Source organism: Barbus barbus (assembly GCF_936440315.1).
Source record: "Barbus barbus genome assembly, chromosome: 36".
Taxonomy (NCBI): Eukaryota; Metazoa; Chordata; class Actinopteri; order Cypriniformes; family Cyprinidae; genus Barbus; species Barbus barbus.
In genome coordinates this window covers 23,323,223-23,344,794 of record NC_136714.1, presented here as the reverse complement: position 1 = coordinate 23,344,794, position 21,572 = coordinate 23,323,223, and the positions used below count along the sequence as shown (strand labels likewise).

The window sequence follows — 21,572 nt, the reverse complement described above, 5'->3', positions numbered from 1 at the left end:
GTATGGGCCTCAGCCCTCCGTCCCTCTTCGGAACAATGAAGTATCGGCTGTAGAAGCCGGTGTACACTTCGTGAGGTGGAACCAACTCTATGGCTTCCTTTTTCAGCAAAGTGTTGACTTCCTGTTCCAGGACCAGAGCCTGCTCGGGGCGGACCGTAGTCACACAAACCCCGTTGAACCGTGGGGGTGGCCCATCGAACTGGATGGAATAGCCAGCCTGTACCGTCCGCAGGACCCAGAGAGACACGTTCGGCAGCCGTTGCCAGGCTGCCAAACGATCTACTAAGGGAATCAGTCTCTCGAGACTGACCTCTGGTGTTAGAGAAGCGGCCAGACCGCTGTCTTGCTGCGGCGCACCGACAGGAGACGCGTAATCTGGCGGCTGAGGCGAGTCTCTCAGGCCCGCTGAGGTCACAGGCGGTAGAACCTGAGAATAACGCTCGCTGGGACCTGCTGTGCCCTGGAACTGCAGGGTTGGCAGACAAATCCCCGGAGGGCACCGAGGGGAGACGGTCACCGTGAGCCGCGGTGTGAGCCGCTCCACCCCAGTAGGGGTCGCCCTCCGAAGTCCTGGGGCTCGCCCATCAGGACTTCCTTGCCGCGGACCTCTTGGCCGCCAAGACATCCCTCAGGTCTGTCTTGGGCTTTGAAGTCCCCGGCGCGGAGCGCCGCTGCCCTCGGCTCCGTCTCGGGGGAGCACGAGAGGCGACGCTCTCTTTCTGCGCAGCCCTGTGCGAGGAGCTGGTATGCGGAGGAGGAGGCTGCTTCCGCCCAGCAGCCTCCAGAGTTAGAGAGCGGCGGGGAAGGAACCGCCGAAACGCCTCCGCTTGCCTGCGGGCCTCCTGAAACCTGTCGACGACGGTGCTCACAGCGTCGCCGAACAGGCCAGAAGGCTGAAGCGGGGCGTCCAGGAGGCAGACCCTGTCCTTCTCCTTGATGTCGGACAGGGTCAGCCACAGATGCCTCTCCGCTGCCACCATAGCTGCCATGGAGCGGCCGATCGCACGGGCCGACTCCTTGGTGGCGCGGAGAGACAAATCGGCGGTTCTCCTGAGCTCTGCGATATCGTCGGCTCTGATATCCCCGAACTCATCTAACTCCTTCAGCAGTTCGGCCTGGTACGCCTGCAACACAGCCATCGTGTGCAGACACGCACCAGCCTGTCCTGCTGCCGCATACCCCTTGCCCACTAGGGATGATGTGGTGCGCAGAGGCCTAGTGGGCAGGGTAGGAGCCTTCAAGGACGACGCCGTGGAAGGAGACAGATAGCCCGCAAGCGTCTGCTCAATCCGGGGCATCGCCCTGTATCCACGCCCATCCAATTCCCGCACATTACCGTAGTAATCTGACGCGGGAACGAAAGGGCGGGATGTATACGGTTTCGCCCAGGATCTCGACACCTCGGTGTGGAGATCGGGGAAAAAAGGAAGGCTCCTGCGTAGAGGTGGCGGCCGCGAGCGCAGGAAACGCTCGTCCAGGAGGCTGGACTGCGGCACAGCTGTTTTCTCGGGGGGCCAACTGATGTCAAGCTTGGCCGCTGCCCGAGTTACCACCTCTAAAAGCTCCTCGTATTGGGGCGAGAGAGGCGGCGCAACCCCTTCAACGCTCGTCACATCAACCTCCTCGGAGGAAGATAGACGAAGCGCTGAGTCCTCATCTCTGGGGGAAGTAACCGCTTCCCCGAGAGACGGGACACCAGATCTGGCGGACACGGGAGGAGATAGAGACATGCCCGTCTCACTCCCGCCAGCCAGATCAGCCTGCGAGCCCCACGAGTGTAGCAGCCGCTCTGCCTCGGCAGCAGCGGGGCCAGCACCGCGTGGGAGGCTCGCGAAGGCTCCCTTCTCAAAGAGAGCCTTCCGGGTGCGGAGTGTGCGCAGCGGGAGCCGCTCACAGTGCGGGCAATCGGCTCCCTCGAGAGCCAACGCCGCATGCTCCGCACCCAAACAGACCACGCACAGGTTGTGTGTGTCCCCACTCGTGATGTAACGAGGGCAGGGACTAACACACAACCTGAAACGCGATCTGGGATCGCCCCTAGTCTTTGCCTTGGCTTTAGGCATAATCTCTTGGGTTTCTAAGACAGACAACACCAAATAAGACTCACAAGACACAAATCAGACTGACAATACACAGAGCGCTTGCTGAATGACAGAAAGCTGATGCCGGCTCCGCCGCACGTGCTTATATAACTTCCTGGTCGTGACGTCACCCCGCCCGTGACGCCTCGCCCATCCATTAGACTGTTGTATAAAATATTCAGAGCGCCGGTTACGCTGATGGCGTTCCCATAGCGTCTTCGGACGTAGCTCGAAGTTCCTGGAAGGGAACACTTTCTGCCTTATATTTTAAAGCAATATAATAAACATTGTGATCCATCGTTTCATAAATAATAGTAAATAGTAAAATACAAACGTACTTTACTTCATTATAAAACATAATATAACCCCTAAAACGTGGGTGTTGATTATCTTATTTTAATACAATATGCAGAGTTTAAATATTATTATAATGCATAGTTAGACCGAATAAATTTAATAACAGATTTACAATAAAATAAAATAATGTAAATGATATATTATATTATAAAATGTCAAATCGAATAAAATAATTAAATATAATATAATATTCAAATCAAATTAAAATGTGATCTATTTGATGCATCCTTGCTGAATAAAAGTATTACAGTTTTTCTCAATTACTTTGGCACATTTTTCTAAACATTCTGTAAACTGTGAGTGTAAATGTCACAACTGTTTGCTGGAACTTCAGAACTTTATTGCATGTCTGCAAAATGTAGATATTGATTGAAAGAGACAATTTTTTTCAAAGTTTCAAGTTTCAAAATGTTTGAATTACTGAGGATATGGTCGATCTCCCAATTTTTAGCTGCACCCTTCAGCCGTTGTAAGGCCTTGATTGACAACATTATTTCATCTGATATGCACGTCTGTCCTTGGCCTCTTCTTCCTCTTCCTCTGTTTTGCCTCTGTACACTTCCATGCATCCTTACTCCTCTTCTTCCTCTCGCCTGATGACCCTGATTGTTTTCTGGATGTTCATCCATCGTCAGAATTTGTAACTTTTGTGTTGTCCTCTGTCTATATATGCTTTCCAATTGAAGGTTCATGAGATGCACCTTTGAGCTATTTCAGAGAATTGGTTTATAATTGGTTGATCTATATTCTCTTCATTAGTGAGAGTCAATATTCACTTGCACAATTCATGGCAAATATACAAAAAGTCTAATAGAGATGTGTAGAAAATATGCTTGACAGTTTATGACAACTAGATCAACCATTTTGCATTTAATGACTTATACAATGAACTAATGACTAGATGTTTTGAGGGGTATGACAATAGCACAGAGAACTATATAATAATACAGTTTGAGCAACATGACAATAGCAACTGATAATGTAGGAAACAGCAGACAAATGTACATAATCAGTTGCATGAATGTACCAAAGCAATCACAACTTGTTCAAAAGAATGAGAAACTGCTTTTATGAAATGCACAAGTGACTAGATGATGTGGAGGTTGAACAAGTAGTTTTAAAAATTTCATTTCTGTTCTGAGAAATGCACCAAAGCAACTGAGAAAAACTGTAATAAATGTATATATACTGTATATTTTTAAAGCAATACATATAATAAAATGTATTATTTAAATCAAATAAACTATAAAATGTATGATGGATGGATGGATGGATGCTGTATCTATGTTTCCAACTGGAAAGCGATGGCTGGCTGGTTGCAGAACTTTGAGAAAGCCTGTTTGAACAATTGTCTGTTTCTCATTAGACGGTTGCAGAATACAGAGCAAATATACTTTCCTTTCTCTCTGTCTCTCTGTCTCAGCACAGACAGTCAAAACATGATTTGAATCTTCTGTCTGGTGTGCTGTCAGTGGTTTTCCCTGTAACACTGGAAACCGTTGCCATAGAGACCTCTGAGACCAGCACACATCCATGGAACTATTTTGACTAGTTCTGCGCATATGGAATAGTTTATGCCAATGATTAAACAATATGCAAAGAAAAAGCAAAAGCGGCTCTTTTATGGTTGAAGGTCTGTTTATTGTGTCAACAACAGCCTGTCATAACAATCACTGACTCATGTCTGCCTTTCCATTTGCTCTCCAAATAATCAGCAGTGCCTCTGGAACAAAAAGCAGATCAAAAAGCATGAGTATATCCTCCGTTTTGATGTTCGCAGGTCTTCAGAGGTCTTATGAACTGGTCTAGTTCATCTTTAGGCACTTAGGCTTGATTTAGGCTGTGGTGTTTTGCATTCATGCACTTGCTTTGTCATGGCAAAGTATGTCTGAGTTCACCTGACCTTCTGTTGCTTTCTCACTCATACACACACACACACCCACATGTGCAAAGATGTAAACACTCACACACAATACACTCTCGAAAAGCACCAGTCCAGACACAGTGAGGGAATAACCCACAGACAACACATGAATGGGAATCAATCAATAATTCATCTATTTTGAAAGAAATGTTTGTACACTTGACCCACAAACTGTTTAGAGACTTTGAATGGTGGCTTATGTACAATAGAACTTTGTACAATAGGTTACAGACAAACAAGTCGATTCACGCAAACCTCAGCTTCCACTAAACGTAAATTAAAAAAAACACTTCACACGGCTTGTTCTACAAAGATACGACTGAGGGATTTATTTATTATAATCTTTATATATAGTATTATACAAATAAATATCATAATACAAATATTATAATTATATAGGAAATATGATTATTGTAATAAATTCATTTGTAATTTAAATTTAAATGATAAATAATATAGTGCTGTCAAAAGATTAATCGCGATTAATCACATCCAAAATAAAAAAAAATTGTTTACATAGTATATGTGTACTGTGCATATTTATTATGTATATATAAATACACACACATGCATGTACAGTGCCCTCCAAAAGTATTGGATCAGTAAAGACATAATTGCTCTGTTGGCTGTGGAGTCAAGACATTTACAAATATGATTAGAAGAGGAATATGAGACAAAACTACAGAATGTCACATTTTATTATTAGCCGTTTCAACATATATGTTTACCAAATAAAAAGAACAGCACTTTTAGAGTTCATCCCACTCATTGATGTGAGCATAAGTATTGGGACAGTTGAACATAAGGCAGATATAAAAGATTAAAAGCTATTATTTAGTTGCAGATCCCTTGTGCACAATCACAGCAGTGAGTCTGTGACCCATAGACATCACCAGACTCTTGGTCTCATCCTTTGAAATACTTTTCCCAGCCTTTAATGCAGCCAATTCCAATTGTTGCTTGTTTTGGGGAGTTTCTGCCTTTACTCTCCTCTCCAGCTGGTGAAATTCATGTTCAATCGGATTTAAATCTGGAGATTGACTTGGGCAATCTAAGACTTTCCATTTATTTGCCCTTATAAACTCCTTGACTGAACTGGCAGGGTGTTTTGGGTCATTGTCCTGATGTAATATGAAGCACTTCCCAATGAATCTGGTGGCATTTTCTTGAATATTGGTAGGCAAGATGGTTTTGTACCCTTCCAAATTCATTCTGCTACTGCCATCATACATTAAGTCATCAGTAAAGTTGTGAGGGCCTGTTCCAGAGACAGCCATGCATGCCCATGCCATGACACCACCTCCACCATGCTTTACAGATGAAGCTGTATGCTTGGGATCATTGCAGTTCCCTTTTTTTCTCCACATTTTTGCTTTCCCATCACTTAGATAAAGGTTCATCTTTGTCTAATCCGTCCATAAACACAGTTCCAAAACTCTTCTGGCTCACGTTTGTGCTTTTTTGCAAACTCTAATCTTGCCTTTCTATTTTTGGTGCTGGTCAGAGGTTTGCATCTTGCTGTGTAGCATCTGTAATTCTGTGTCAAAGTCTCCTGAGGACAGTAGATTGTCAGAGCATCACCCCAGCTTTCTGGAAGTTGTTGGTGATTTTACAGACACGTCTTTTAGGATTCATTTTCACAGCTTTTATGATTTGTCTGTCATCAACTACTGTTGTTTTCTCAGCCGATCAGGTCGTTGTTGGTCGCTGGTGGTTTCCAAACTCTTGATTTCTCCATGCCCTTTGTTTTGCTAGAGCTCTAATTGACTTCCTCTTTTCTTTTAGCATCCAAATTGCTTGCTTTTCTCTCAAAGTCAGCTCCCTCATCTTCATCCTGGTTTGTGTGTGTCATCATCGAATGCAAGATTCAGAATACAGAAGTAATGGATATAACTGATACGACACATTCCCTGCTTTTAATATCTGAAGAATTAATGCAACAGGACACAGCTGATCACTTAGAAAGACCTGTGAGGCAACTGCTCCAATACTTATGCTCACATCAGATAGAGGGATGAAACTCTAAAAGTGCTGAACTTCTTAGCTGGTAAAACATCTGTGTGTTGAATCACCCAATAATAAAACGTGATATTCTGTAGTTTTGTCTCATATTCATCTTTTAATCATATTTGTAAATGTCTTGGCTCCACAGCCAACAGAGCAATTTTGTCTTTACAATACTTTTGGAGGGCACTGTATACATTTAAGAAAAATATGTTACGTTTATATATTAAATATATTTATATATAATATAAATGATAAGAATATAAATATATACATGTAAATACATGTCCATATTTTCCAAATATATACTGTATGTGTGTGCATTTATATATACATAATAAATATACACAGTACACACACATATACTATGTAAATAAAAACTTTTATTTTGATGCAAGTAATCGCGATTAATCATTTGACAGCACTAAAATACATTAAACTTTATTATATTATGAAGTAAATATATATTGATTATTTATAAATATGTCATATATATATATACTATAATAACTATATTTATAATACTATATTACATTGTATTATATTGTGGTTGTGTGTGTGTAAATATGGAGTGAATATGTGTAAATACTATAAATATAACTATTAAAATATAATAATAATAATACATATTATGATAAACAATTACTTCTTAAAACATACTGAAGTATTAGTAATACTAAAGTGTATAAAAGAGAATATTATAATGCAAATATTACAACCAGATATGGTTATTTTAACAATAACAAATCATCAATATTTATTTATATATTATACTTAATAATATTATAAAGTTATATACATACAGTCAATATTGCTAGAAAATAATGTAATAAAATGTTTACTGTGCAAAACAAAGTATATTATATATATTATTATAAATCCCTCTTTATTCTATCTACAATAAATTAAGACTAAAGTGTGTGTGTGTATGTATTACCATGCAAATATTATATAGCAGATATGATACAAATGTATAATAATAATAATAATAAATCATTAAGATTTACACATTTCATAGTTAAAGTTATATATAATAAATAATATTTGATAAAAATTTACAAAAAAAAATCTGTTTATATTATTTATTATAATATTTACTTTGAATACTTCCAGAGTTATTGCATTATTTACATGAAAACATGGGCAATGTCATTGCAAGGGTTTTTCTAACAGAACTACTCAAAGTAGAGCAGACGTTAGCATTTTGATAGAAGACTGTCTCATATCTGTGTAAATATTTGCCAGAAGAGCGTCACACCATCTATCCTTCACCAAGTATTTTAAAAACCTCAAATATAGTCGTCTGAACAACTTCAAAGCCTCTCGTTTCCTTCAAAAGTCGTATTCGGTGTCCTTTGATACCTTTGTCAACGAAAACCCTGAACGAAGATACTGCCTACCCTTGAAATCCAATATCTGTCTGCTGACGAAACCTGCGACGAGCTCTAACAGTGCATTAAACATGAAAATTAAAGCTGAGCTAAAACTTCAAAGATATAGAGGAGACGAATCTTAAAACTTGGACGTGAAGGTATAAATCTTAAATATTCCTGTGGGCAAAGAGCCCGTCTTCCTCTCAGTGGAGGCACAAGACTGGATGGTTTTAAGGCAGATTTATGGAACCTTCTCAAATTCTCGCCTGATTCCACAGTAAACACTTTTGTTAACCTACTCCAGACCCGCTGCATGACCTCGAGGATAAAAATCTCCATTGTTAGATGAAGAACCATGACAAGTCATCATTCAGTGAGGTAAAAAGCTAGTCACTCTGTCCTCACCTCTCTTGTTTGCATCTTTGCGTGAGATTTGAACTCAGAGAATGTCGTGATAGTTGCGTGTGAATGAACTGGTAGACTTTAAACAATGTAATGTGCACATCTGTGTATGTTTGCATGTAAAGACGCCAACTGTCAGTCTTAAAAATGAGTGAGTAAATGATGAAATCTCAAATCAGCAGCCACTCACCAAAGCTTTGGTCTCATCCTCATCTTTGTAGTAGTACAGCTGGTCTCCACGCAGGACGAACCAGCGCGTATGCCAGGTCTTCACGAAGCCTCCTTGCTTCCGGAGCCAACCGCAGCGGAGAACGTCCTGCTTGGCTGATCCACGGCCGTGCTGAGGGCTGTTGCCCGCGCAGCCAGCCTGCTCGTCCATGGCCAAACCCAAAGACCTTCCTGTACCTGAAACAGAGGAGGAGACGGGTTAGTTTTAGCTTATGATATATCTGAAAGTGTGATATGAGTCACGTGACTAATCTCTCAGGCAGGTGTTCTGGTAATAATACAAAGGAAGGACACTACCGTTGCCCTGTTATGTCATAATACTGCTCACTTCATCCATGCCACATTTGCATTTGTCAAGATAAGCAAATACTTGCAAAACATTAGTTTGGCTTCTAGGTGGGAAAGGCAGTGTTCTTTTATTGCAGAAAAAAATGCTCAATCAGATATGAACTGGCTGTCTGACAAACAAGGCACTATTATTCACTTATCTTTTCTACTGGCAGAGTTTTAGAGTTATAAAAAGTAAATATTATGTTTGATTTATAGTTACTTGTATAAAACAAAGTAAACATAAAATGTTTTCTTTATAAAATTGTATAGAAAATATTATGATAAATATAAAAGTAAATATTGATACATCCCTCGAAAACAACTACTAGAGTAGTATTGTTAATACTAATTTAAAAATGTATATTTAAATTTATAAATTAATATAGTATTTTCATTTTTGGTTGTTGTTGTATTATGTAATATTTAAATTACATTTATTTATTTTTAATATTTATTTTAAACAATATTTAAATTCAGTTTTATAATGCAAGTACTATCATTAACGCAGATATGATTACTACAAGAAAATATATTAAAAATAAATCATTGAGATTTATTATATTAATTTTAAAATTTACTTTATTTACTTAATATTATAATGTTATACATAGTAAATATTATTAGAAAATATAAATATTATGCTTAACCCCACTGCATTTATTTGATGACAAATATTGTAAAAAAATATTCCTGTGAAATATTATTACAATTTTAAATGTTTACAATTTTAATACATTTTAATATATAATATTATACACAATAGTATTTATTCCTATGAAGGCAAAGCTGAATTTGAAATAAGCTGCCATTATTGTGATACATTGTTCTCAGGAAAATTACTATTATTTTTTTATGAATAAAAGTTCAAAAGAATAGCATTTATTTGAAACAGAAATATTTTGTAACATTATAAATGTCTTTAATGTCATATTTGATCAATTAAATGAATCCTTACTGAATAAAAGTAGAATAAAAAATATATACAAACAAGTTCAAATAAAAATAAATACATACATGAATATCTTATTTAATATAATTATTTTAAATAAATAATAATGAAGAAAAAAAATGCATGAGGGATACCTAGAAAGAGCTAACTATGGACTCAACCTCCTTTTTTACTTTTTTTAGCCAAGCCTATCATCACATCATGTCACAGTCTGACTTCTGACCCTGCTAGTTTTATGTTATGACCAAAGATGTTTGCTTTATGAGTTCAGGTAGCATTTGAAATAAAATCTGGTCACCAGAGAGGAAGTTACTTCTAGTGCATTTTATCCGATCTCCTCTACAACTCTCTCCCTCTCGCTCTTCCTTTCCATTTTCTCTCACCTTCTCAAACGCAAACCCATCTAGTGTTAGCAGTTGGAATAAAATTCAGCTTTTCATGAGTCTACGAAATCACCAGACATTCCCACAACAACATTCTGCTCAAGAGATTAAAATCGTGAGCCAGGGGATGCCATCCAGGAACAAAGCATTAAAAATGTAACTTCTAAACAGTTGCTGGGAGCTGGAATTATAAGTGTATCTGTCCGCCACAAGAGACACAACACTGGGAATCACATATCTGCAAAGCGGGGCAGTCGGCCAAACACCTGACGTTCATTTAAGTGACTGTCTGACAGCCAGACATGGAGGCATGAAATCATAAAGGGTGCTTTATGTGAGTGTTTATGATTTTAGATGAAATCTTTCAGAGAAGGAGGGGTGGAACGAGCTGCCAGACTAGAATCTTCACATTTGTGCCCATCGAGATATCAATATCATATCATGCCTGTCAGTGGAGATTTGTTACTCGCTGTCTCAGCACATACACGTGATGTGTGCTGTTTGTGTGTGTGTGTGTGTGATACCATTTCCTTTGAGTAAGTTTTTTTCTTCCATTCACTCTTCCATTCAAATCAAAGAGCAGCACTGGACTTTAAACTGAGGAGACATTCATCGCAATTGGTCCTTTTTCTCAGTGCGACCTCATTCTTTCAAAGCAGACGGGAGGTTTCTATCTATAGACAGCATCGTAGAGGCACTCTTGACTATTCAAAATATTACACAGCAAAACTGCTGCCTTAAAATAAAGTCCTAGACAAAACATGCAAACTTTTCTCAGCATATTCTACACTGATTTTGAGTGAGTTTTGTTTACAGTAAATATGGCAAAGCGTGTTAAAAATATACACTTCGGTTGGATACTGACAATTAGTCAAAATATTCATTTAATTTTGGCAAAATTCAAACATATAATTTTGACAAAAATCTCAAGCAGCATTGGGTATATCAAATTGCACCAATTATCTGCACCTCAGTATTGTAATACATTATCAAACAGTACGCAATAATAACGTATTAAATTATTAAAAAACACTATTAAAAAATTATTAAACGGATGCCACCTTATTGGGACACTAAAGCCCTCCCTACACCTACCCTAACCCTACCCGATACTTTATTTTCAACTTTTTGATTATTTCCTTAATTTTTATTGAAAATAAATGCTTTTCTGATGTGATATGAGGTTTGAAAAGGGAGAAAAAAAGTTTGGCAAAAGGCGGGCTCGAACTCGAGTCGATCGCGTCAAAAAGCACACGGCTTACCATCTACACCACTGAAACTGACGTTAAACTAGCGTCTTTTTTTAGTGTTGATTAACCCAATCACACGTTATTGGGCGGAGTTAGTGTAAATTGCCTTTGCCTACAAGGCGGTTATTTGCACTTAGTGTAAATAGACACTCCAAAAAAAATATCTGCATGAAACAGAAACAGTAGACGAGTAGAATACGCAGATTCACTCTCTGCCAGTAGGTGGCGCTTAAAGCGTTTCCTTGGTTTCCGCTGTAAACAAAGCAGAGCTGCACTTATGAACTTTAATATGCATTAGACAGAGGCAAGATGAAAAGATTACATATGAATCGATTTTCAACCGGCTCGCGGTTAATCGTTACATCCCTAGTCTAAAGAAATCTCTTATGCTCACAAAGGCTGCATTTATTTGGTCAAACATACAGCAAAAACAGTAAAGTAACAGTTTTTTGTTGTTATTTTCATATATTTTTTAATGATATTTTTATCATTATTACCGTCTTCAGTAACACATGATCCTTTAGAAATCATTCTAATATGCTGATTTGCTCAATAAACATTCTTATTATTAATATTAATGTTAAATGTTGCTTGATATTTGTGAAATTTTGTTTTTCAGGATTCTGAAAGTTAAAAAACATTATTTGTTTTTTAACAGAAATCTTTTGTAGCATTATAAATGTTTACTGTTCATTTTGATCAATTTAATGTATCCTCACGGAATAAAAAGTATTAATTTATTTGAAAAAAAACTGACTCAAAACTTTTGTATTAGCATAGTTTAACTCAGCAAACTTGGCTAACATAAGTAATAAGCTAAGTACTCCTCTTGTTCTTGTCATATTTAGAGGTCAGGGCTTATTTTCTCTTGCTCTCTGTCTCACAACGGCCTCATTAATGATTCAGACAGTGGCAGAGCCAGAACATGTTGAGCTCCAGACAGGATTCTGAAATACCGCCCCTGCATCTAATTTCTTCAAACAGCTTCGGAAATAAACTCAGATGGTGGTGTTTCTCAATGCTGACGGCATCGGAGACCCAAAAAGGGTTCAAACAGGAACATGCACACTCTGTTCTCCAATTTTTGGAGATGGGGTTGGTTTCAATACTCTATCTTTTCCCAATTTAATACACAGAATCAACAACTATTCTTCAAAGGACCTTTCAGTCAACAGTTCTTAATATAACCATTTGAGAAGAACATTTTAAAAATCTGAAGAATCCATAAATAACCTTTTGTGCAAAGAAAAGTTCCCATAGATGTTGAAGGTTCATCATGGAACCACTGATGCACATAAAGAACGTTTATCTTTAAGAGTAAATGCCAAAGAAGAACCATTCTGGGTTCCCCACAGAATTTTCAGCAAACAGTTCTTAAAACAACCTTTTTTCTTAGTGTGAACAACAATTTAAGGATCTAAAGAACCTTTTTCCACTATAAAAAACCTTTTGTACAATGGAAATGTTGCATGGATCTTGGAACAATGAAACGGTTCTTCATGGAACCATAGATGCCAATGCACAACCTTTATGTTTTGAGCATCTGAACAGAATCTCTTAACCTTTGAGATGAATTTGGGTTGATATAATTGATTTGTCTGACCAATGGCAAGTTTTGCACTCATGTGCTACTCATATGTAGCATTGGAAAGTCTGATTCTTTCTAGTGAATCGGTTCACTTGAATAAATCATGTAAATGAACTACTTCAAAGAAGATGATTTCAGTCACTCCACAGCATTTGGGTAATATTTTGTTAAATGCTGCTGCTCATCACTATGTTTAATAAATTATGCATTCAAGGTTGTTTTAAGTTGTATCTTGTGCAACAGTAGCTGGACTATAAAGTTATATTGTCATGTTGTCGCATGCAGTAGAAGTCATTTCACAGTTAGAAAAGCAGCACTGCCACGTTGTCATAAGCATGGAGGTGGCGGTGTGTGTAAGTGTGTGGGTTACGATGAACTCCAGATGTGCTGCTTTAGCAGTCTGCTCGACTACCGTCATCTGCTTAGCAAGTGCAGAGCTGCGGAGCAGAGTAAGACCCTGCTGATGTACTGCCATCACACACACACATACACATATAAACACATACTAAAGCTGTTTTTGGAATCATATACTGTCACACCACTCTTATTATATCTGCAGCACTCAGTATGTAAACTGTGTGGCGTATGCAAATTTAGTCTGTGCATGGAATACCAGGGTGACATACTGCATTTGCCAAAATACATACAGTAGCTTTTAACACACTGCATGGAATACTGTATCCCAGAGTGCAATGTACAATTGACAATTGACTTTTCATTTCCAAAAATGAACTTCAAGTAATATCATCCAATTTGTTTTCTGATGAATTAAAAAGTGACCCAATTTACTTCCATAATGCATCTTTTCATTTGAGTGCACAATTATTTAAATGGAAAATGGTGCCTGTGGTGACATTTCTGCTAAATGGTTTTACATTGCACATTTGACGATACATCAAATATGAAATCTCCAGTGAGTGTCACTAAACGTTTATTCGGTTTTATCCCCAAAAAACATGAACCTATCAATGTTTTATTATCTTGGCTGTTGTATGTATTGCATTTCAATCTTACGCATTTCAAAATAGTGTCGCAACTATCACAATCCTACCCTAAAACTAACCAATAGTCAGTGTTGGCAAGGTTACTTTGGAAATGTAATAGGTTACAGATTACAAGTTACCCTATTTAAAATTTAATAAATAGTGTAACTTTTCAATTGCTTTATTAAAGTAATGTAACTGATTACATTTGATTACTTTTCTCATTTTTAAATCTTTTTAAAACATGTAAACCAGGCAGGGTTAACCTTACAGTAGTACTCAACACTGTCAGACTTTCAAAATCCTTCATCACTTGTTTTAAGATTATAATAATTAAATTTTAAAGCACAGCCACCACAAAATCGTACTTACTTTGAGCTCATTCTGAGGTTAAATAAATATTTAAAACCATAAATATTTAAAACCATTGGCAGGAAACACTGGTATCTAACAATAGCTTAGAACAAAAAAGTTAATCATAAAAAATAAAGCAAATACATTAATCCAAATAGGAAATATAACAGTTAGTGAATAAGCATGTGTTCTAAACTCCTGAAACAATGGTGTCTCACATTTTAGAGCAATCAATGCAATTTATGAAAGAAATCAATTAAATATGTATGTGGGAGATGTAACCCCCTTTGTAATTCTTACAATTTTCAAAGTAACTGTAATTTAATTTTTAACTGTAACTGATTACTGTAACAACGTTCGTAGATTCGGGAAGAAGGAGGCGGGAACCGGCAAACATTCAAGAATTTAATAACAAAATAAACAAACGTAAAAGTACAGCGGCAGCCCCTCACGGACGACTGTCGCACACAAAACACAAAATAATATCCAGGCCTGGTCCTCTCTCGTCTTCCACTGTCGTCACTCCTCCTCTTATCCTTCCGGAGCTCCTCCGTGGGACTCGAGACCGGTGAGTGTCGCAGGTGTCGCTCATTATCATTAACTCCACCGGCCTCGCTCCGTTCCCACGGCTCTCGGCCCCGCCCCACTCACCACAATTACAATTACATTTTTTTTTATTAAATTACGTAATTCAGTTACATGTAACTAGTTACTCCCCAACACTGCCAATAGTGTTAACCAAAGCAAACTTGTGATTTAAATAGCATTTGCTCAAGAAACTATATGACTTTTTAGCTTGCTTTTACAGATCTTTGAGCTCTTGTATTGTGACTCTTGTTTCACAAAACCTCACATCGCAAGTATAACGCTGTACCAGGTGCGCTACCGAGCAAGTTTACTACATCAGAAAAGCCATGGAGCTGGTTAAGTGATACAGACATCAAAGTGTATTAGTTTACAAATCATGGCCTTTCAGGTCATAATAGTCTGTATTAATCAATAATCTACCCCATAATGATAATTTGTGTGAAAATAAACAAACGTGTTTGGTGTTTAATTGCCTCTAGTGTTCATTTCAACTGGAAACTGCAGTGACTTGTATGTATGTATAGGTACATTTTGGAGTTCTGCAAAAATGTAGGTACAGGCACAATTTTCCAATGAGCCCAGCTTGTCTAAAACGTGTTTTTGTCTTTGTAATAATTCATCAAATTTAAAAAATTACTAAGATTTCACTGACATAATTTAAACCTTAAGATTATGCTACCTATCAGCCAAATAGCTATTTTTAGCCATCAATTTAGCAGATTTATAGAGGCCCAGATCCATTCTGGAAAGGAACAGAATTCAACCATTTCACAATCTAGCCCTAAGCGTTTTCTCATGGAATAAATTCAAGCCTCTACTCAGAAATATGTCACATTATTAAAGAAAAATTTACCACAAACAGGAATTCATAGAATTTTGCACTAAATTGTGCTAAAAATGAAAAATAAACACATGATACATACCATATGAAATATGTAATGTAATGAGGTCATGTGACAATGTAGCATACTAAAGTTTGAAATTGTCATTGTACAATGTGTACTGTTTCGCATACTATTTTTAAAAAAAAATAAACGCTGTCAGTGTTTCATTTAGAACATAACCTTATAAATATATACACAACCACTGATTTTTGTTACCTGCCTCCTATACAGTAGGGCCACTCCACATAGATGCTGTTTATTAGTGGGTCCAAAGACCTTCTACAAGCTTGTTTTTGAGATTTGATTATTCTAATGCACCTGGTTTGAATGAGGCTATGAATACAGTGCAGCATGAACACAGAAGAGTAAAACTCTGTCACCGTGCCAAGTCTAAGGCTCTGTGATATATTAGTGCTGTCTGCTGTCTGTGTGGGGCGTCACTGAAGTTTCCCATCTATAAACTCCTCTTTGAAGACCCAACAGCTGCGACAGGGAATGCTCGAAACATCAAACACAGACTCTCACCACAATAATCAGAGACAAAATCTCCATTACATATCACAGAAACAAATTTTATCCCTCTCTCAATCAAAAATAATGGCCTGGATGCTCTACAGATGCCAAATATGATAAAAAAAAATTGTTTGCTGTTCTCATTAGCAGTGCTTGGTATAACCACCTAGCAACCATCCAAAATCCTCTAGCAACCGCAAAACAACATTCTGGCAACCATTCACAACACAGTAGCAACTTAAAAGTTTAGCTTGTGTAAGCATCGCTCACATTTTCATCAGAAAATGTAAAAAATATAATTTCCTGTTTGCTTTGTATAAAATAGGCCTAATCATGATGAAAAGGCTACATAACAACCTCTTGTGTATAATTACAGCTAATAAAGTGTTAGCATACACATTAGAGAGGTGAATGAAATCTAATGTCTCTTCTGTTAGAGCTGCACTCAATTTTGGCGTTTGCATAATTTCCTTTTGTACGATTTAGAAAAGCCTCGCTCTTTTCCTCTATTATCATGTCAAACAACTGATGAGGCTAACAAGCTAATAGCGGAGGAGAGGAGTTGGGCGTTGAGTAGGGCGCGTCTCTGTGTATGAATGAGTGTGTGTGTGTGTGTGTGTGTACTTATGTGGGCGGATGATTGGTCTTCTGATGACGGAGACAGACTTGTCCTCTCGCACAGCCTCTCTGTCTGGCATAAAGGAGTTTATTGATGAGGTTCATGAATTAAATATTCCCTGAAGTCTGCTGAATAGAAATGCATTATTAATACTAATTTTTTTATCATATCTCTGTAAAAAAAAAACAGATATCAAAAAGTTACTCTTTAAAACATTGATTATATGTAAAACATTTATTTTATTTACAAACATTGTTAAATTTGAACATGTTTATAATAATACATTAAATAATAATACATTTCAAAACACCAATAAAATCTGACAATGACATCAAGATTTTGCTTCTTTGGCTGAATTTATACATGCGTGTTCAGCAAACAAACTATGAAAAAAAAATGTATATTTTAGTATACCACAATTCTGGAATCATACACTGAATATCTCACACTCTTTGACCTTGGGACTGTGTACATGTTTGTCTGTGGGAATATGAGAACAATGTCCATTAACAGGAACATGCATATAAGAAAATCTCCAGAGGGAACAAAATCCTGATGTTTATGGGGAGAAGATGGTTAGACAATCTCTCACAGGACTGCGGATCTGACCGGAAAACACACTGATCCCCAACCTAATGAAAATCCACCATAAATCTTCAATTGTATAACTGCGGTATCTGTATTGGTAACCAAACAATAGATTGGTTATTGGTAACCAAACAATAGAAACCTTTAGCAGGAATCTACAATATTTCCACTAAAATAGCATACTGAGTTAAATGTTTAGTATTTTAGAGCCATTTTATTACAATGCGAGTTATTTGCATGTAATACTGCAAAAACAACAAAAAATTGCAATGCAAAAATATTCAGAAATTCTTCTAGAGGTCTTTTTTTCTCGCTTTGCTTTTTTCAAAATCTGCGAACCTTCTGCAAGGTCCAAGACCAGTCCATGTACTCCTTCCAAAACAATTGTAAGACCACACTTTTGCAATCCCACAAGTTTTTTCTCATTTCCATCAACAGTTTGAGCTTGGCTTGCTTTTTCAGAGATACTACTGAAGCTCCCTTTAAAGGAAACCAATTATGAGTGAGGTGTGCTGCCAATAGCTTCAAATAAATGCATCCGTTAAATGATAACTTACTGTACATTCACAGATCAATGAAGTTTTATAACCAGAGCATCTATGTTTCTGCTAACAAGTAATAGCTCCAGACTGTTCTCGGCAGAAACTGCAGCATGACTGTGAAAGTTTCTCTAACATTAACATGCAGATCCAGTCATTCACTGCAGTGAAACCTCAGCCAATGACTCACACACTTTATTAATCACTTCTGATCAATTTTAGAGAACAAATAAACATTTGAAACCACCCATTTGGAATAAGTAAACAATGGACGGTTTACTAGAGTGAAGACCACTGGCTTTCATTACAATGGACAGAGAAGTTCATGTATTGTATGTGTCTGCCAACATTGATCAATGAAAAACAGAAAGATCCCAGCAATTATGTTCAGAAATTTCTGTCAATGCTTGGCTAGTGTTCCCTGGCACACGGATGAAGAAAACATCCTGTGCAATCTTCTGTAACGGACATCTCAATCAGATATAATGGATTACTTGACATCAAGACTTTTCCTGCAAGCCCTATGACAATGGAAATTTGTGTCTCGTAGGCGATTACTTTGTGATTTCAGATTTCCCATCTGAAATTGAACGTGACCTGTTTTTCTCACACAAGACAAACTGATGACTCCAATTACCTGTTGTTTTGTGGCTAACCTGGGCATCCTGTGACAAATTTAATCCAAGAATATATGTGATTTGCAGATTTGCTAAATTTCATGCTTCTCCTCATTTATTTTGACCTCTTTTGAGTCTTCTGACTATTTGGTGCACATTCACTGACATCTTTGCCAACGTTCTGAGTAAAATAACCACTGGATTTTCAAAATTTCATGTTTCCTTCAATGCTGCTTGCCATTTCTTTGTAATTGTTTGTGAAACTGACTAACAATTTCGGAGTGACCATTTTTTTCCTGTGTATAATAATAATAAGTATAAAAAAATATTTCAACTTTAAATATCTTTAAATATCTTGCTCAGCAAGCTCTTCGTCCTATGCAACACATATTTATGAACTAGAAAGAGACCTTAAATGCTGTAATTTGAGATCTCTCTTCTGTACCTGTTAGCATCTGAGTGTAGCATCTGCTCAAGCTTAACACTCTTTGCTAGCTAAGCATGTTTACTCTGCACATGGGAATGTGACAGGGCTGAGCACACAGAGCTGGCCTTAGTGTTTGACACGGCTTTGTTTGGCCCTTGTTATTACTGGGAACCACTTTCTCTAGCTCAAGAGCTGTGTTCAGGGGGGGAGGAGGGGGAGTTCTGGCCACCTAGGCAATAATTTTAGGCATTATAAGCATACCTTGGACTGCTGTTCCGAATAAATAATGAGATACTGTATGCCATTTTGCAATTCTAAGGTAGCATCTCATGTATCTTTTGTAGAATCCAGAATGCATTGCAGTGAGATCAATGAGAATGTTTAGCAAAGATGGTGAATGGTTGCAAAATTAAAATTTAATTAAACTATCAATAAAAGATCAAATCTAGCTTAAATGACACCCAATTTTACCCCATATTTATTTATGTTAATGAATAAATAAATATAATTTTTCCATTGTCCTATACAAAATTTTCATATGCATTTTTATTTACAGTATATGAAATTATAAGTTTTGTAATAACAATGTAAACATCAATTTAATGCATCCTTATAAAAAAAAAAGTATAAATTTCTTTAAAAAAAAAAAATACAGTTTCATATAAATGCTGTTTTCCATCGAATAAATTATATTTTTAAATATATTAAAATATTACAATTGTACTGTATTTGATCAAATAAATTCAGCCTTGGTGAGCGTAAAATGTTCTTTCAAAAACAGTTACAAATCTTAGTGACCCTAAACTTTTGAACAATATAGGGCCCAGAATATTATGGTCTTAAATATACTGATCTTAGCTAAAAGTTCAGTGCACCTGCACCAGATTCATCAGCTAGAAATCTGATCCCTGGAGTTCCAACCAAATAACAGCCATTGTTGTGCAAAACCAAGAAAACCCACAAAACATTGATTATTAAAATAGCATTAAGATAGAAAAGATGCATTAATCTGGCATTTTCAGTCGCCCCAAAGGGCAGTAAATCCCTTAAGTGCTCATGCATTCTTTATATCAGCCAGTTCTTTGTGTGTCTGTGAGTGAGGGAACTAAAACGGGCATGTTGCAGGCTTTACTCCAGCCAGCTGTCTGTCTGTCTGTCTGCCTGTCTGTGCTTCAGTCTGACAGCTGCTGGTCACTTCTGTCTGAGGCTCCTGACAGCTAATGCTGTCTGCTAATGCTGATAGCCACTTTCAGCCCAACTGACCGTGAAACACGATGCCCCTGCACCAGACCAGCGAACATTAGAGATATTGATGATTGAAAAGACATACAGACGGAATTATGTATGTTAGCCACGTTATGACCTTGCGTGTCAGGTTGCGTACCAAGATTTGAGCACAGAAAATGAAAGGAATGAAATTCATATCCTTTATGCATTAAGCAATTTCAGAATGCATTGCAAATGAGCTTGGTGGAAAAAAAGCATTCATCTAAAATAGAAGACAAATGCTATTTAATTCAATATGATTCTATATATTATAGTGTATAAAATATAAAAGGTTTAAATGCTTAGAATATAAAAATATCTATCAGTACTGCAAAACTTTTAAATATGTGGATTGAGGCACGTATCAGTTTGTTGTTCTGGAGAAAACCTGCAAAAATCACAGAAGGGTGTTAGAGACGTCTTTCTGGCAGAGTGCATGTATACAGTCAGGTAAAGGTCAAGGTTCGACTGTCACTGCTGTTTGACTGACACATGTGGCACATGAATTGGGCTTTCTGTTTCCTTTCATCTTTAGATGATTTAGAAGAATTTGCAAAAAAATTGTTCCAATTCCTATTTCTGTTTACAACTCAGCCATCTACACTGTTTCATTACAGGAATTTCAAAGATCTAAAGGTGAAAGGCTACAGAAAGTTCTTATGACATTACTCACTTAATTCTTATGGAAATTTCATAATGGCTTTCTGTTTCCTTTCAACTTTAGATGTTTTAGAAGAATTAGCAAAAGTAGAAACGGTTCCACTTCCTAGCTCTATGTTTTGGTCAGTAAGTTTTGGTTGTTGTTGTTTTTTTCTTCTTCAGCAAGGATGCATTAAATTGAACAAAAGTAACAGACATTTCTAATGTTACAAAAGTTGGGGGAAGAAAAACTGAAAAAAGAAATGCTTTTCTTGAGCAGCAAATCAGCATATTATGATTTCTGAAGGATCATGTGACACCGAAGACTGGAGAAATGGCTAAATTTACAATATTACCATTTCTCAGATAAATGCATACATTCATTTACATAACAACAAATTTTGAGAACCTGGAAACGCAAACATTCGAAAACAGGTTTCAGAGTGCATTTCAGAGAATTATTGTGTTTGTGTAAACTACAAAAACGCAAATTTGTGAAAACAGTCACGTGCACGGTCAGTCTATAGCTATGTGCACAGTGTTTACAAAGTGGCATCGCCATCTACTGGCCTGGCATGCAAAATACAGTGTTTTTAGCCATTTCACGAATATGTATGAATGGATCGTTCTGACAACTTTGTCAAAACTTTTTCATTTCATTTACATTTTTAGGGCATAATTTTTGT

General features: G+C 37.4%; 1 protein-coding gene across 2 annotated transcripts in view; it reads right to left on the bottom strand.

Annotated features, from left to right (window-relative positions):
- The window catches only part of LOC306856172 (rho GTPase-activating protein 24-like), a 133,546-nt gene that overhangs the window by 108,391 nt on the left and 3,583 nt on the right, over window positions 1-21,572 (bottom strand). For both annotated transcript variants that reach the window (XM_079395253.1, XM_079395254.1), the window contains exon 2: window positions 8,332-8,546. In XM_079395253.1, the coding sequence (XP_079251379.1) occupies window positions 8,332-8,520 (189 nt within the window). In that variant the 5' untranslated portion in view covers window positions 8,521-8,546. The remainder of the gene's footprint in view (window positions 1-8,331; window positions 8,547-21,572) is intronic.